At 36.2% G+C, this 16,910-nt stretch overlaps 1 protein-coding gene across 2 annotated transcripts in view; it reads right to left on the bottom strand.

The window, feature by feature from the left end:
• Positions 1–16,910, bottom strand: part of LOC142341810 (phosphorylase b kinase gamma catalytic chain, skeletal muscle/heart isoform-like) — a 104,150-nt gene that overhangs the window by 21,643 nt on the left and 65,597 nt on the right. For both annotated transcript variants that reach the window (XM_075393051.1, XM_075393053.1), the window contains exon 3: positions 9,784–10,021. In XM_075393051.1, the coding sequence (XP_075249166.1) occupies positions 9,784–10,021 (238 nt within the window). The remainder of the gene's footprint in view (positions 1–9,783; positions 10,022–16,910) is intronic.

Raw genomic sequence — 16,910 nt, 5'->3', positions numbered from 1 at the left:
GCACAGAAAGCATTCTACTAACTAAGCCTGAAATCTGCCGAAATAGTCTTTTCCCCTATTCATTGTTCACAATTCTCAAATTTGATCTATTAGTGGCATGGTACGTTAAGAAAATTTGCTCATAATCAGTCACACAAAAATGGCCAAAACGCAATAATGACCGATATGGGTGCTAAAATTAAATTTGTGAGCCCAGATTAAAAGTTAAGATAACAGCGAAAAAAAAACAAAAAAATTTGTAAAATTTTGCTTTCGCTAACCGATATTTTAACGGAAATATTTGGCTTCAAATTGACATCCAGAAAAATGTTAAAAACTTTTGCGGCCTAAAATGCCACCTAAAAAAACAACTTCCTATGCTGAATCCATGTAATTTAATTAAAACTACGATCAAGTTCAGAGCATCAGGGAAAACAAAATTATGCGCAAAATGTGACTGCATGAGATAATTTTACAGCTTTAAGCTTCAATAACACTTCGAAGAAGACAAATTTTTAAAATCTTAATAGAAATATGTGTTTGGTGGGCTTTCTGATGATACTCGCAACCTTCTTCGCGAAATAGGTTGATCAATTGAAAAAGACCGAAAAAACAAAGAACCACGTTATGCACTGTACATTTTTTCTGTCTTTTTACAGATCAAAACGTTTAATGGAAAAAGTTGCAAATATCGTCAGAAAGAAAGCCAAACAAAATATTTCTATTGGAGGATTTTTTTTAAAAAACTCGTCTGGTTGGAGGAGCTACTGCAGTTCAAAGCTATAAGATTGCCTCATGCAGTCATATTTTGCTCAAAATTTTTTCCCTGATGCTCTGAACTTGATTGTAGTATGAAAATCTCCAGATATTCTAAACCGAAGCTATCATTAGGTGGGTAGCAAAAACAACAGACTAACGTCGGGCGAATAGCTCTCAAACGACCGGCGAGGGGTTGGCTTTGTCAGTAGCTAGCTACGGTTTATTGAGGCTATTTTTAGCTTGATTCAACTCTGCAACTTTTAGTTTTCTAGCGTTGTTAGTACACACATCAAATTAAAAACTGATAATTTAAAAATTTGCAACGTATTGAGAAAAGATTCCAGATTTCGCAGTGCAAATGTCCAAAACTAATTTTTGTCTGTGGAGTTATGTCAAGTAAACCATCTTCAAGACTCGAAAAAGCTTAGTTGGTCCGTAATGATCCTTAAACTCAGAAAACCACAAAAAAATATTCTCAAAATTTGAAAATAATAGCAAATTTCAAATCTTGCTAAAATTCAAGAAATTAAAACCTTCAAAACCATTTCATTGTCTCAAAAGACTATCCAGTATCCCTATTTCAAGATTTGAATAGTTTCACTGGCTCATAAAGATCCATAAACTTGGAACATGATAAAAATTTTCCGAAAACTTGACAAATGTTATCGAAAAATTGCTAAGGCTGGAGTCATTTAAATATTAATAACCATTCCATTAATTCTAGAAACTATGCGACAGCTTATCATCATACCTTGGAGAAGGTCCTTAGGACCGTGGTGCCCGAAAAAATAATGAAAAATTCAAAAAGATTCAAAACACAAATTGCAACAACTTTTTAAAAATTTTTGATATTAAATTCTTGAACAACATTCCATTACATCTAAAGCTATGCAGTAACCTATAATCAGACCCTAAAGGCGGTTACCTAATGAATGTGCACCGGGGGCTGATGGGGAGGAGGGGGGGGGCAACAGCGCGGTGAGGGGAGTAATAGTTGGGGGGGGGGGTCAACAGTGGGGGTGTCTTCAACCTCTAAGAACCTTCCTTCACACCATAAGTATAAGTCTCCAAAACAGTTTGAGCTGAAACAGAGCTGAAAGGCTCTAAGAGCACTTAATGCCGGCTAAGCGCTACCTGTTTATCCCGTTTTTGAGGACGAAAAGTCAAAAGCGTCAGACGAAACATTGGTCAAGCGAAAAATCGCATTAAAAAACCGACAGGACTGATATAAATGCTACAAACTTCGTTTGAGAGCAATTAAACATTTCTACCTACATCAGGTTATCAAGGCGTATCAACGGTTATCGTTCGAGAAACTTAAAATTTTGAACATTGAAAAGATACTTTCATCATAATCCTATGATATCCATTGCTCTCCCACAGAAAGTTCCCGGACGTCAAAGTTTTTGCCCCAATTTTGCTCAATTTCCGGCTTTTTAAAATTTCGAAAATTTACCCATCTCACTTACCTCTGGATCGAACGGGAATGATGCGATAGATAAACTCATTGCCTCTGTAGAATAAAATGACTAGAAATTTAAGTTGACGACGCATTGTATAAAAACAAACTAACTGCACTAACTAAACTGTATGAACAAAACGTAATGTACGTCGCAACTTTCTAAGCTATAAATCATTGCACATTCAAATCATAACTTCACCATTACGAAATTCTTGCAGAATCTGTGCACAGAAAGCACCCTACCAACTAAGACAAATCTGGCGAAATCTTACTGTTTTCCCTATTTGTTGTTCACAATTCTCAACTTTGATCTCTATTAGTGGCACGGTACGTTAAGAATGTTTGCTCATGGTAAATAATTTGCTTTCAACTTGATTAATGGGTTCAACTTGTGGTCCATGAGAAATTATGAACAAGGTAAACCCAAGGTCATAAAAGCCTCAAATTTTCCCGGTCAAGTAAATTCATATTTTATCTTTTCAGGAGTTTGCGCTTCACTAAATTCAGTTATAAACCAATACAACCAGTAAATTAAATCACAAGACTTATTCTAACTTTTCTATACAATAGTATAGTAAAGCAAAGTTGAAGTAAGTCCAAAACCATTAAAAGTTAACTCGAATAGACAGTATTATGACTTTAAAACACACCAGTTGGTGTACGCCTACAATTCGACCAATCAGAGAATATCTTAATCGTTCTAGTGTAAAATAGCGCTTTGGATAGAGGACAGAAAATAGAGGACCAACTTATATTCAAAGGATATGACCAAGCAATCCTTAAAGCTAAAATAGCGTATACACTATAGATGAACAAAGAGTCATAAATAAACAGCAGTAACTATTAAACAATCTGAATCACAAACGAACTGCTGTGACATTTACTCTTCAACTGTTGAAGAACTTGACCAAGTAACCTCCAAAAGAAACAATTGTCCTTGAAATGAAGAAAAGTCAGCGGGTCAAACATCAAAATTATTAACAATCAGAGCAAATGGGAGCCAATTCGAAATTTAGGGTTGAATTTGCTGCAATTTCAAAGATAAACTAATCACGAAAAGGTGTGTATGTCCATTAGTTGCATGAGAACATCCCCAAAATTATTGACTTTCTCGACGTTATCTGAACTTTATTGGCATATGGTGGTACTACAAATAGTCTGTCATGTTACCAATGAATTAAGATACAATCCATCAAAGTCATTTTTTAATTACTGTTTACGGCGATAACTTCTATTGCAATAGATTTATGCTGACACCAAACAATTTGATTTCTGAAATGACACACGAATCTAGTTTATGCACAGGCGAGCTCAATTATCTGGTGCTAGGAATATTGGCCGAAAGGGTTTTAGCCAACATGGAAAAATTGAAAAAATGTAGCCGGCAGCTTAATTGTGATTGTTCGACAAAACTAGTTGGTAAATATATCACCAGTTTCCAAACATTGGTGTGCGGACGGGTTGTCAATTTTAACTCTCACTTGTTGGTTGGCATCTACAACCCTTTCGGCTAATACGCCAGTCGCCCATAATATCTCCGCACTTGCATAGATTACCATTTGACAATACTAGTAATGAGCGCTAAAAAAAACTAGAAGACAACCAGATAGATTTTAAGAGAGCTGACTTCAGAAATATGCCATAAAATCCCAAAACAATATCAGGTACAGGATTAAATCTCCAGACTAAAGCTGCTTACAATTATTGGGTAACAAAAATTTGACGCCATGAACAAAGAGAAACCAAGAACACAGTGCAAGTTTAAAAAAATTGGTGCTCAGTTGAGATGCCTCTTAAAGAAGTTTTGTTTTTAAAACTCTAGTATCTGAACAATCTATATTGCAAAAATAGAAAACAACGAACTTGAACTATTAATTAATCAAAAAAATTTTGTCACAAACCATTCATTAGTTTTTATATGGACACTGCTCAAGAATATGATTCTATGTTCATAAAAACGGTGAACTAGGATCCCACAATATTAAAACATACCCGGCAGATTGTCGAAAAATATCCAATAAGCATGGTTGGGATTGAAAGAATAGAAGGCATTGAAAAAAAAATTTTGTACAAAAACATTTTTTAAGTCCGATTTATTTTGATGGCATTTCGTAATTGAACATACTTCTGTTTATTAGAGAGAGGCTACAGGGACCACTATCAATACCAATAAGCATAAGAGATGGTAACTAAGACTTATAGGAACGACGTTCAAAAAGCGGCCATCTAAAATTGGGCTTTATGGGTTTATCCCGTTTCTATTTCTGACTTCAATTTCTTATAGTGACTCGGTTCATTTTGAATTGCTTTGCTGAGCAACTGATGTTCAAATTCACTTTTAGCAGAATGAGAGAAGAGAGAAACTAGCCTACAGAAGTCAAAAAGATTTCACGCAAAATGTCGAAAAAGCGGCAAAATTGTAAAGCAAAAAAAAAGTTCGACGAAGTAAAAAAAAAAATAGGAGCGCTATAATAGCCGGCTGAGAAGATGAGGGCGGCTTTTAATCAATAAAAATCAACAAAATAAAAACTGCAAAATTTCACACGACATTGATGCTAACTACTTTAGTTTTCATTCACCATCATGACTGCACGAACCAAAATCTTTTAAAAGTTTTAAAATTAAAAAAAATATGCGAACAAAAAACTTAAAAATTTATAAAATTAAAAATTTTAAAAATAATTGAGTTCCTTGTAATTTGATTCAAAGGACGTTGAAACATTCAAATGCTGCCGTACATGCTTACTTCAAATCAAATTAACAAGTTTTAGCAGCGCAGGCACTGAACATCATAGCACACAGGCAATGCAAAAACCAGAATAAACAACAAAAAAACTGACGGATCAATTACTGCCTGAATAATTGAAACTGTATTTTTCACAGAAATAAAACAATAAAACCTTAAGACAAAGCACTACTAAGTCGTTTAGAAACATAAAAAAGAAGAGTCTTCCTTTATCAGAAAGATCACTTTTTGAAAAACAACCGAAATATTTGTGACAAATTTGATAATTCGTTTCTGTCATATTAGTTTCTTTATAATTTAAAGTAACTCCGCTGCCGAAAAATCACGTCTAAGTCAAGACTGTTTGTTAAATGCAAAAACTAACATTCAAATCTGCATAAAAAGACCCACACGTTGACAATAATTGCTTCTAATTCGAGAGCAATTAAACGAAAGTTTTGAAATACATGAGCGATCACGTCTTGTCGTTTCATTATAACATTTCGAGTCTTTGATCTACACCCGAAGCAAAACTAAGCTAAATTGTTTTCCATGCGAAAAAGAAGCCCATGAGGCTAAGTTAAGCCAACCAGGACAACAAAAACTATCACTTCGTGAAAATGGAAAATGGTAACGGATAACAAAAAGCTTGAAAATTTTTCATTTGTTGACAAAAAAATTGGACAAAATCTTTTAAGTTACATCAATTTACAGAGAGGTAGTTTTTAATGTTTCGCACACAAAATTAGTTGCAAAGGGGTCAAGTCATTGAAAAAAGTGGTGGAGTCAAATGGTCGCAATAATCAACAATCGAGATGGCGTATCAGAAAACAAATAAAAAACAAATAGAATCAGAAAAACAAAAAAGAATCAATAATAGCCTGGTAATAATCAAAGAATGGAAGTCCAAAACTCTTTCATCCGGCTAAATATTTAGTTAAATTTTTCCCATGATGAAATCGATAACGCAAAAAATAGTGAAAAAGTCATTCGAAATTGTCTGCAATTACCATTAAATATGCGGTCAACTTGAAAGAAAAACAGCATTTGGTAAAAGTTAATCAAATTTTTATTTTCATTGTCATTTTTTGTAATTTAACATAATGAAACAACTTTTGAACGCTAAAAGATTGTTACAAAGATAATCAAAAACGACTAACCAATTAACATAGCCAAAAATTACGGGACACAATCCGAAGAATCCTAGCTAAATCGGAGCTTCAGCTCATGAGAACTCAATCGACTTTCAAGAAGCGGTGACGTAAAACTACACTTGAGCAAGCTTGGGGTGAGCGGAGTGGGATTGAAGCTTTAGTTCGGGATGAAATGATGTGGAAGAGCGGTGGAAGGGTTAACAACCGTGGGGGGAGGGAGGGGTCAATTTGTTGAGTGGAGGGGGGGGGGTGAATTGCATGGCCGCAAAAAATAAGAACATAAACCGACTAACGTCGGATAATTGCTCTCGAATAACAGGCGGGGACAATTTAATTTAGAGGGGATGTAGCTTAGAAATGTTTTATGGGTGAAGAAAAAATGCCCCATAGTGGTTCGAAGCACTGACCTCCAGGTTGCCAATCTGAATTCATAACTACTCAGCTACAATGCCTTTAATTTCTATCCACTTACAATCGCTTTTACCAGCGAACTTAGATCACTCAAAAATGAAGAAGTGAAGTGTGGAAAAAGTCACTCCAAGTCAAAGAATGATGCATAACAAAGGCGCAAAAACGTTCAGGCAAAAATTCTGCATAATATCAGCACGTTTACAATAACTGCTTCAAACTTCGTTCGAGAGCAATTACGAAGTCCAAAATACTCCGAGAACATTCCAGCAAACCAATTTAAAAAGCCGCAAGTGAAGTTTTTCTCCTCTACCAATTTGAACCTTTTCACCCAGAAAAGGACTACGCATGAACAAAGCAAACGCCTCGTTTTATTTTCGCCTCTAATCAAAGCAAATAATTCATAAAACACGGCACCATGACAACTCTCCGAGAATCGGAATCGATTAAAAATCAGTATTCACTGCCGTGAAACCAATAGAAACCCAATACCCATTTTCGGTTCTCCAAAGCAGGATACCAGTAAGAACGCAACTCAGGGCTGTGAAGTTAATAATAACAATACTAAAAATCGGATTTATATCCTCGCGGTAGGTGGCAGCTTAACGGCAAAACATACCCGGCAGATTGTCGGAAAATAGCCGCCATTGTTTCCCATAACAAAGATTGGGATTGAAAAGAGAGAAAAAACTAATGAAAAAATTGTTTTTGAACACAAAGAATTTTAGAGTGCAAACTATTTTGATGTCATTTTGGACCTAAACATACTACTGTTTCGTAGTGAGACGACACACTAGTATCAGTACCAATAAGTTCGAGTAACGGGCATCTAAAATTGAGCTTTGTGAATTTATCCCCTTTCTGTTTCTGTTTCGTTTTTTGATACTGACTCCGTTCATTTTATATTGCTTTGCTGACAACTGCCGTCTAAAAATACTTTTAGCAGACTGAGAGAAGAGTGAAACTAGCCTAGAGAAGTGAAAAAGATTTCACGCAAATTGTTGAACAAGCTGTGAACTAAGATAAAGCGAAAAAATTGTAGTACGACGAAGTAAAAAAACATAGAATTTTCAATAACTAAAAAAAAATAGACCTAGAAGGGACTATGAGTGAATTGGGAAAAACATTTCTAAAAAAAATCAGACCAAAAAAATATTTAAAAAAAAACAGAAAATCAATGTCAGAATGCCGCAAAAAAATCACTAACGAGAATGGAAATCTGGTAAAACAAAAAATTAGGTCTAGAATGAACTATGCATAGATTGGGAAAACCATATTATAATTTAAAAAATGATCCCAAAAATCAAACAAAAAAACAGTAAAAATCAAATTGAAATTGCCGCATGTGAACAAAAAACCACTAGCGAGAAAGCGAACTTTTGTTCAAACACCGTTTTCTCACTCTACTTTAAAATTGGAGCAAAAAAATCACGCCACAAAAATTTGATTTCAAAAATCATGAAAATATGTGCACAAATCTTAAAAAACATAGCCGGAAGAATTCCGGAAGCAACTCCAGAGTCAAAACTTCATCAAAAATCGTAATTGCAGCTGCTGCCATTGCCTTTTGTATAAAACCGTTAACTAAATCTCTCCCCGGTCTGATCTAAAAATCGGTGAAATTTATACCGCTCTCAAAAAGAAAATAAAAATTTCAATTTCGAAATTGTTTGGTAACGTTGAAAAACGTCTAAAATATTTCGGATAGTCAAAATACTGATAGGCTGGAAGAGCTGATAGCGCTATCATAATTGCCATCAAATAATTCATGATTCGAGTCTCAAAAAGATCGCGAAAGCAAAAAGACAGATGATGATCTTAGTAACTAAAATAAATTTTTCAAAAAAGAATACTCAAATTCAAGAATCAGAAAACCAACACAGTTAGATTTGTAATCACTGCAATTAAGACAAAAATAATATATACTTCTTCCGAGTTGGATATATGATAGACAAACTGATTTCATACCAATTCAAAAAATAAATTAATCATAGAAAACCCATAAGCAACGGAATAAAATTCAAAGGTAGTAAATCGTTTAAAAAATACCAAGGCCCCAAAAAAATGCAGACACTATCGATCAGTCGAAATTTTGGAAAAATCTCTCCAGTAAATTCTAGTACTTCCTAATGTTAAAAGAAATTAATTGCAAACCAAGGAAATGACAAAGTTGAAATCATTAATTTTTTAACAGCTGAATCAAGCAATAACGCAGGAGAATGCAAACGATACAAACTAGAATGTGAAGAAGATCGACACAATGTAAGAGACCGAAATGAAAAGACTACTTCTTGATTTCAGAAAGTTAAAACCAAATTAAAAAATGAATACATCTCATTATTTAGAATTCGAGACATAAAAAAGACAACGAGCGATCCGAGACAAAGAGTCAACCTCCCGAAGAGATAAAAAAGGAAAAAACAGAATTCAGACATACGAATCAAAAAATTTTTGCAAAAAAAAAGGTAACAAAATTTTTAAGACTGCATTTATGAAAAAATGTTGCTCTATTTCAAAAACTTGCCGCCAAACAATAGAAATTTTATTGAAACAAAATTAAAATCTCTGATGTTGCACTAAAATACTATTTCTACTAAATAAAACCAAAATACAAACGAAAAACAGAAAACTGGAAAAAATACCAAAATCGGATTAGCATGTGTAAAATTTTATTAAACAAAATTACCTCGAGGTAGAAAGGGGCGTTGAGTATATGAATTATCAAAAGGAAGTTGCCATATAAACTGATTTGTGAAAAAAGACGACTGAAAGATCCAAAAATGAGGAAATTAATAGAAAAAAGCCAAATATTAACTAAAAAGTCAAAAAATATGTGCCCGTTTTGAGGCTCTGCAAAACACTGGTATCAATTACCGAGAGTTAGATCTCAATATTGCATCGCATAATAATTATCTCTACAAAAAACCAAATTACAAGCAAAAAACAGGGCCACAGACGAAAAACGGCAAAAACGGTTATCTATATGTGCCATTCTGTCAAAAAACAGTTTTCAAAGTCGAAAAGTCATTCACTAAACGCAGCGCATGATCAAATGACCTCTCTCGCTCAGAAAAAAAATAGTTCACATGGCAATTTTGATCACTTTCGCTTTTAGGTCAAAACGGCGTCTGAACGAATAAACCTTCAGAAAACCAATACTCCTCTTCGAAAAAAGACAGCGCCCCAATAAAAAATAGGAGCACTATAATAAGCGTCTGAGAAGCTGAGGCGGCTATTAAAAAATATAATGAAAAGCACTGAGGATTGTTCATTACAGGTATTTATGTTACACTTACCAAGTAGAATGTTTTCAGGTTTGATATCTCGATGAACAATAAACTTCTCGTGCATGTGGTCAATTACAGAGAGCAGTTTGTGCATAATTTGTCTGGTTCGCTTTGATGATACTGTCACAACAGTGGTCATGTGATCGAACAGTTCACCCTGAGTACAGAATTCGAGCACCAAGAAGATAAAAGAGGGAGTCTCGAATGACTCCTGTAATTTGATCACATTCTCGTGGCCTCTTAGTTCCTGAAGACAAAACGTTCTTTTCCAAAAGTTTCCGAGTCTTTAGAAGAGCATAAAACACTACGCCTCATCTAATTGCTCTTATATATTTTTTTCAATCATCTACAGAATTCAATCAAAATCAATTCAATAGAAAAATCAAGTTCAAGTCGTCATATTTTCAGCTTAGACAAGAGTTATAAATGCCGAACATAAAGGTATAATTAGCAATCGAAGAACCGAATATGTACGTAATACGTTTTTTCAGAAACGAATGGGATAAAATTAATGATCACAGTTTTTCAACGACATCACTATACCACCGCCGATACTAAATCGACGTATGATTCATTCCGGGTCTCGCCGATCACAGACGCATGGCGTTAGATGCCATATAGTCTAACACTTCCAGTGCACTAACAAAATTACGTGACAGAAGCTGCTGAGTTCAACATACAAATACACCGCCATATTAAATTCTAAACAATGATGCTACATAAATTCAGTTTTAGAAGCATTTACAAGGCGATTGAAGACCCTGAAACCGAATTATGTTCCTGAAAAGACGTTACCATAAAATTCATAGTGACGTTCAACTATACGTCGGCATAGTTATACGTAATCAAAATTCATTCACTGCAAGGTCTGGATTTGTCTGATGATCGCAGGCTCTGGATAAATTGCGGTGACTACCAGGTAGCGTATATTATACATAGAATCCTTTCCAATTTATCAATAGAGTTAAATACTAAAACGTTAGACTTAGCTGAATTGGCGCCACTTGACACTTTGCCTTTGACTAAGATAAAGATAATAAACTGGATAAACTAATCGAATTCAGTCATATTCCTTGGGGTTCTATTGGATTGCTTTCACTATAAAAAGATCTTTACATTTTTTGAATTCATCTAGAGAATGGTTAGATGAATAGTAATATTGTTGCTGAACACTTGTTTGAAAAGGTTACTTAATTAAGCTAACATATTCAACAAGGCAGCGGCTCGCGTGATTCTGTGCGCGGCATATAAATCATAGTAGACTATCAGACAAGTTTTAGCACTTGCGCAAAATTCGTTTCAGAAGGTTCCACGGAAAACATTTTTGGCATACTCTAAATTTTCAAATATTTTTAACATGTATAAAAATGACTCCACTTTTTCCGTTCATTTTGAGTTTTTCTGTTATGACGGAACGAAAAGTTACCAAGGTAATTGTACTTGCTTAAGATAAGCAAAAATAAATCCATATTGGTGCGTCTTAAGTTCTCAAGAAGGCTGACAAAACTGACAGGATGGCAGTCCTCTCGTGCAAAACAAAATATGCGAAAAAGTTAACTTTTCTGAACAGGATTTGCATCACAGTTCTACTGTGAACAGTCCAAAGTTATAGCCAAATCACAAATGCTCAAAAAATTTTCCAAATAATAAAAAAAAATTTTAATTCAAAAGTGCTATGCAAAGGTTGGAGCAAAACGTCAGGATTTAACATAGCGGATACTTTTCTCGCTAAGGCAAGCCACAATATGTGCAAAATTGGTAACAGATACAGCAACTCTCGCAAAAAAAAATACAAATTCGTGGGAAAATTTTGCCACGAATGGCAAAAGATGCAATCAAGGCCACTAACAGTTGTGAAACGAATTGACGCAGACAAAACACACTATTTGAACATTGCTTCCAACGGCTATTAGCGACATTACCGGAAGACGTGATTCTTTCAAAGAAAACATGTTAGTCTTTTGTAAATCGATCTAGCAGTATGGCCATACCTCTTTTGTCATCACTTATTTGAACTAAATGCAACTAAAATGCTATAAAATATCAGTTCCAATTTAATCAAAAGATTTTGTCTGATCAAGATAGGGACCCTCCTTAGGAGGCCAGGCTACAGCAGCTAATCTAAAAAGCCTCCTAAAACATTTGACGATGATTAACGCAATCACAAACACAATAGTTGTTGAAAAAACGTCAAGCCTTCGTGTTTACCTCATATGATAAAACAAAGTTAAAAATTTAGGTCTAATGAATTGCTTCAAATAATTAACAGGGGCTCTCATTCTATTTTTGCAACATGATTCAGCAGAGGTGAAGAGTTGCTTCCACTCTCATAGTTAACTAGAACATTGGGTTTTTCAAAAAAATCAAGAGCTGTATGGGTTACTGGATTTGCAATATCGGTTGCTAGGCTCGTAAACTCGGCCATTTTTAGTACCGTATGTTTGATAAAATATCTTTTCGACAGCGTTTGGGTTTTCTTTCTTTAGAAATGGTCGTACTCGCTCGTCGCTTTTGTGCCGAAGATTTGTTTGCTGATAAGAGTGTTTGTTTAGTATGACTCCCGCCGGTCGGCCGGCGAGCGGGCGGAATGGCAGCGCGGATTTGCCCGCCCGACGCGGCTGTTCTCCACCCCCGCGCGTGCGGCGATCGCGTTCCTGCGACTGTGTCTGCCAGGCTTTTAGAAAGTGATTTCTTGATAGTAGTTTTTGCTACCGTTCTCAGCCGCTTCTTTCCTGATAATATTTCTCCAATCTCAGGGATTGCAGCACTCACCAAATCGCGTCCAACTGTTTTAGCAAAAGGAAGCGCATACTTTCTCAAAAGTGGCAATGTGCATTGACCAATACTCACCGCGAGGGCGCCAAGGCCAGCGGCGCCTGAACCAAATTGCCTTGCGGGTCCGCCGTGTGTAACATAGTTGTCTTGATTTCTCGCAATTTGTGCGTCATAGTGTGCGTCCATTATTCAATATTGATTCGTAGCGACTGGTTTGACCGTCGGCTGTGGGAAGAATGATTTAATGAGGTAAAAATTGAAATTGTAGTGTTAGCCAACTGCAACCGATTGATAGAAATGGCATTAATTGGCCTGTTTCGTCGCGAATTGTTATGGTTATTGATTGAAATGATGACTTCACAACCGGTTTCCACTGCAGGTTGGAGAAAGAATGATGACATATGACTGGTGTGTTTTCATTCTTGTTGGTATTTTTTGTTAGGGGTACGGATCTAAGAAGTGAAGTGAGGAGTGCTTCCCAGAATTTCATCTTGGATGAGATCACAGTAAACAAACATCGTATGTCGCCCACCCAGTAGGTCAATTGGATATTTAGGCTTGACTCCTAGTTTCAGGAGATTGGTTCCGAGAATGTTTTGAAGGTCTGTAGAAAGAAGTTCAATACTAGATGGACCTTTTGCTCTGTTTGATTCATCTCCCTCTGTTTGCTCTCCTTCGCTTGTGGCCGTTTGATAATCTTCTGTTGATAGGATACCGCTCATGTTGTCTGTGGACAATAGTTTTAGCTTTTGACTATGACTCGACACGCTCCATTTCATTGGCCAAAACTCTCCTTTACTTCCAAAGGATTTATTAAAAATCTTTGTCATTAAGTGGTCAAGAGTTGGGTAATAACCAGCATCAATTTTGATTCTCAAGTTTCGAGCTTTTTGAAAAGTTGTGGCTGCGTTGGTTGTTCCATGGTGACGGCGGCGACGACCTATTCCGACGTATAATTCGTCAGCAGTTGTTGGTTCTATTGACTCGTCGTTGTCGTCGTTGCTCTCGGCTGAATCAACTTTCATTTTGAAGTTGGTGAAGCTGTATAATTCCTTGCGTTACATTTTTGAATTTTGCTGGTCATGAGATTTCTACCAACGCCACTTGCCATTGGCCGAATTTTTTGTTGAGGTCAATTGATCTGGGGAGCAAGTTGGTGAAAGATGACATTGTGTTTCCGGGATAGGTGTATGTGGAGGAATTGGAGATTAAATTTATCGAGAAACTATTCGAGTGTTCTACACTAACCATTTTTATGTTTCTGAAAATTTTGTCAGCTCAGATTCGTAAAATCTGCCGTAGATTTGTCCGCTTGTCTCGTGGGAAACTACTCGATAGGTTGGAGGGTTGAGAGTGAAAATATTATCTATTCTAAATATCTCATGACTGAATTGAATTTTGTAACCACGGTGAAATGTTTCGATGTTTCTTTTAATACGAACGGTTTCACCAACAGAATACCGTAGTTTCTGGATCTTATCGTTCAAGTTGAGTGATACTAAATAGCTTGTATGTTGCTTTGTGACGCTCTTTGGTGCAAGCGCTGTTGTCCTGTTCACTCGGGCGTTTAATACAGTTACGAAGCTCTGCAAGTTGTCAATGTAAGTGCTGGTGTGGTTTTCGTTTAAATATTTATGTATAATTGATTTGATTGATCGGATGTTGCGTTCTGCAAATGCACTCTTCTTTTCGTTTCTTGTTTGGTAAATGATTATGTCTTTTTGCTTACAAAGTTTTTTAAATGAACCTAGAAATTCTTTACCATCAGCAGTCCACACTTTTTCTGGTTTTGTTTTGGATATCATGGTGACAAAAGCACGCCTCGTTTTTGAGGCGTACTTATCTTTCATCGGTTGAACCCGCAGAAAGCGACTCAATGTATCAACAGCCACTAATAGATAACGAGTATTCCTATTGTCGTTGGCTAGAGATTGCATATCAGCAAGATCTAGTGACCAGATTTCGTTCAACCGGTAGGATTGTACCTTAAGTCGTGGAAAACGGTTTCGCGTTTGTTTGAATTTGGTATATGTTGAGTTGTGTGTTAGGTAGTTCTCGACAGTCTGCCGTTTGAGTCCAGTTTCCTTGATTAACCTGTTAATGCTACCATATGCAGAAGGATGATTGACTTCCGTGAAAAATTTATGTACTTTTTGTAGGTCCTTGTTGTTTGAAAGTGCTGTTGATACAACTCTTTCGCGCTTGCATTTGGTGCAGATAAAGTTATAGCTGTTGTATTCGTTTGCATTAAGCAGCCCAGAGCATTGATTATGGACCCAACCACATATCGTGCAGTAATAAAGGGCTTGTTTTTAGTACTTTTTCCTAATTGTTTCTTGCAACTTCCACATTTAAGTTTCTTTGTTGGGCCTGGATTTTTCCCCAGTCCGCCTAATATTAGAAGCAGTTTGATAAGTTGCGCTGATAAGATCTTCAAAACTTGGATGCAAACATGGAGAGCCATGTGGTGTTAGAGTCTCTTGTCAGCTTTGGGCTTACTGCTTTGGCGTTTGTGTTTGCAATCAGGTGTTGTGCAATCTTTAATTCCTTTATCAATTCAAGATCTCCACTGGAAATTTTTTTTGTTGGAAGCTGGATATTGATCAGCAATTCAAATAGATTGCTATCTGATTGAGGGCCTCATCTTCTGCTTTGTATTCTTCCAGTCTGCTTGTCAACAGTTATTGTGTCTAAATTTTGCAATAGTTTGATAATTGTTTTTGGATTTTTCAACTTTACCACTCGACATGCCAGCTGACAATAACTCTTCTACAATTTGTTACCTCGTTTCCGCTCAGATTCGTCTGAAGATGCTCATTGGCTAGCATTTCGCGAGGTTCCTGATCTGATTCCTGTTTTAAGTTCTTTTTGATTAATGTAGCTGCAACGCTCAATTGGGCTGCAATATCAGATTCATTTGCCCTGCTGTCTGATAGTAAAACTTCTTTAACTGATGGGGACTCTTGTTTAATTTTGTTTGCGTTTAGCAGCTCAATGTATGTTTGTTGTGATATGAGAATGAATTTTTGAGCGATCGATTTATTGCAATTGTTCATTTTCAAAATGACTCTGAACTGGCTCGTAGATCAACTTAACAAGCTGCAGCCCTTGATTTGTTGCTAAAAGCTTTCGTTTCTGTTTGATTTTAACTTTCTTGTTGCACAGAACTGTAAGAAGGTTTTTGAATTTTTGTAATTTGTTCTCTTTAAGTACACTGTTTGCTAATGAGACATTTCCCTGAACAAGGTTATAATTACAATCCAGTAAAAATTTTTATGAAATTATCATTTAGGTGAAGTATTGCGAAGCGCTTAAGAACAGGTTTGAAGTCTATAAGCAGTTTGAAAGTAGTCCGATGATGTGAAATATTCATCAAGTTCAAGTTTGTTCTGCGAGATTTCTGAGCAGTAAAATATTGTGTGAGGGTCTGTCAGTTTGGAACACAGCCGTAAATGCTCACTGCATCCAGGATCCAGATCAATTAACAAATGACCAAAAGGTTCCTTGGTTGTTAATTTATAGGCCGATAAGACGAGCTTGCGGTTGCCCAGCTGACGGCCAAGTTTATCAATTTGTAAGATATCTCTAGGATTCTTCTGCAAAAGCATATGAGTAACATTAAGGTCAATGGTTTTTGAGTTTCGGCTCTTTTGATATAAGTTATGCTTCAGTATTATTGCATGCTGGTTCTTGTTTCGACCAGAGATGACTAAATGCAAAAACTCCTCCTGCTGGCTTGCATCAGTGTAGACGTCAGTGTAGACGTCGTCAAAAACTATCAGTAGGCGAGCTTTATCGGGAGCAGAATTAATTTTGCTCCAGTCAAGTCCTTGAATAAAACTGATTCCTGTACCCAAGTTATTGTGGAGTTCATAAATTTTTTGCCAATGTTGATAAACGTATATTATTTTGTCAAAGCAGGGGTAAAACAGTTTTTTCTGCTTAATGATGAGTTCGGCAACCAATCGAGTTTTTCCTGAGCCACTGGGTCCTACCACCATCATCAACAAATGGTGATCAGTCACTATAACCTTATTCATTTTGGAGTTGGAATTAAACAACCAATACTAAATGCTAGCAGCGACCAAATTTCAGGGCTTTCTGTTGAAAATTTTGTGATGAATAGAAAACAGAGACTAACTGCTATGGCACCGAGTAAAAGAAAAAGTGTAAACTGTTAAAGACTAATGATCTTTCTATGCTTCCACATAGCTTCCACGGTGGCCTTTCTTGGTCGTTCTGATCAAATAAAACTTTGGTTGCAAAATCCAACTGACAGTCTGGCAAGTCATCCCCCATTTCTAAAATGTAGCTCTGGGAGGTGGCTCTGGTGGCGGAATTTGGGCAGACTGTTGCGATAT

Source organism: Convolutriloba macropyga, chromosome 6, assembly GCF_964194025.1.
Source record: "Convolutriloba macropyga chromosome 6, txConMacr16.3, whole genome shotgun sequence".
NCBI classification, from domain to species: Eukaryota; Metazoa; Xenacoelomorpha; order Acoela; family Convolutidae; genus Convolutriloba; species Convolutriloba macropyga.
The sequence above is the reverse complement of the archived record's forward strand: the minus strand, read 5'-3'. Positions and strand labels throughout refer to the sequence as shown.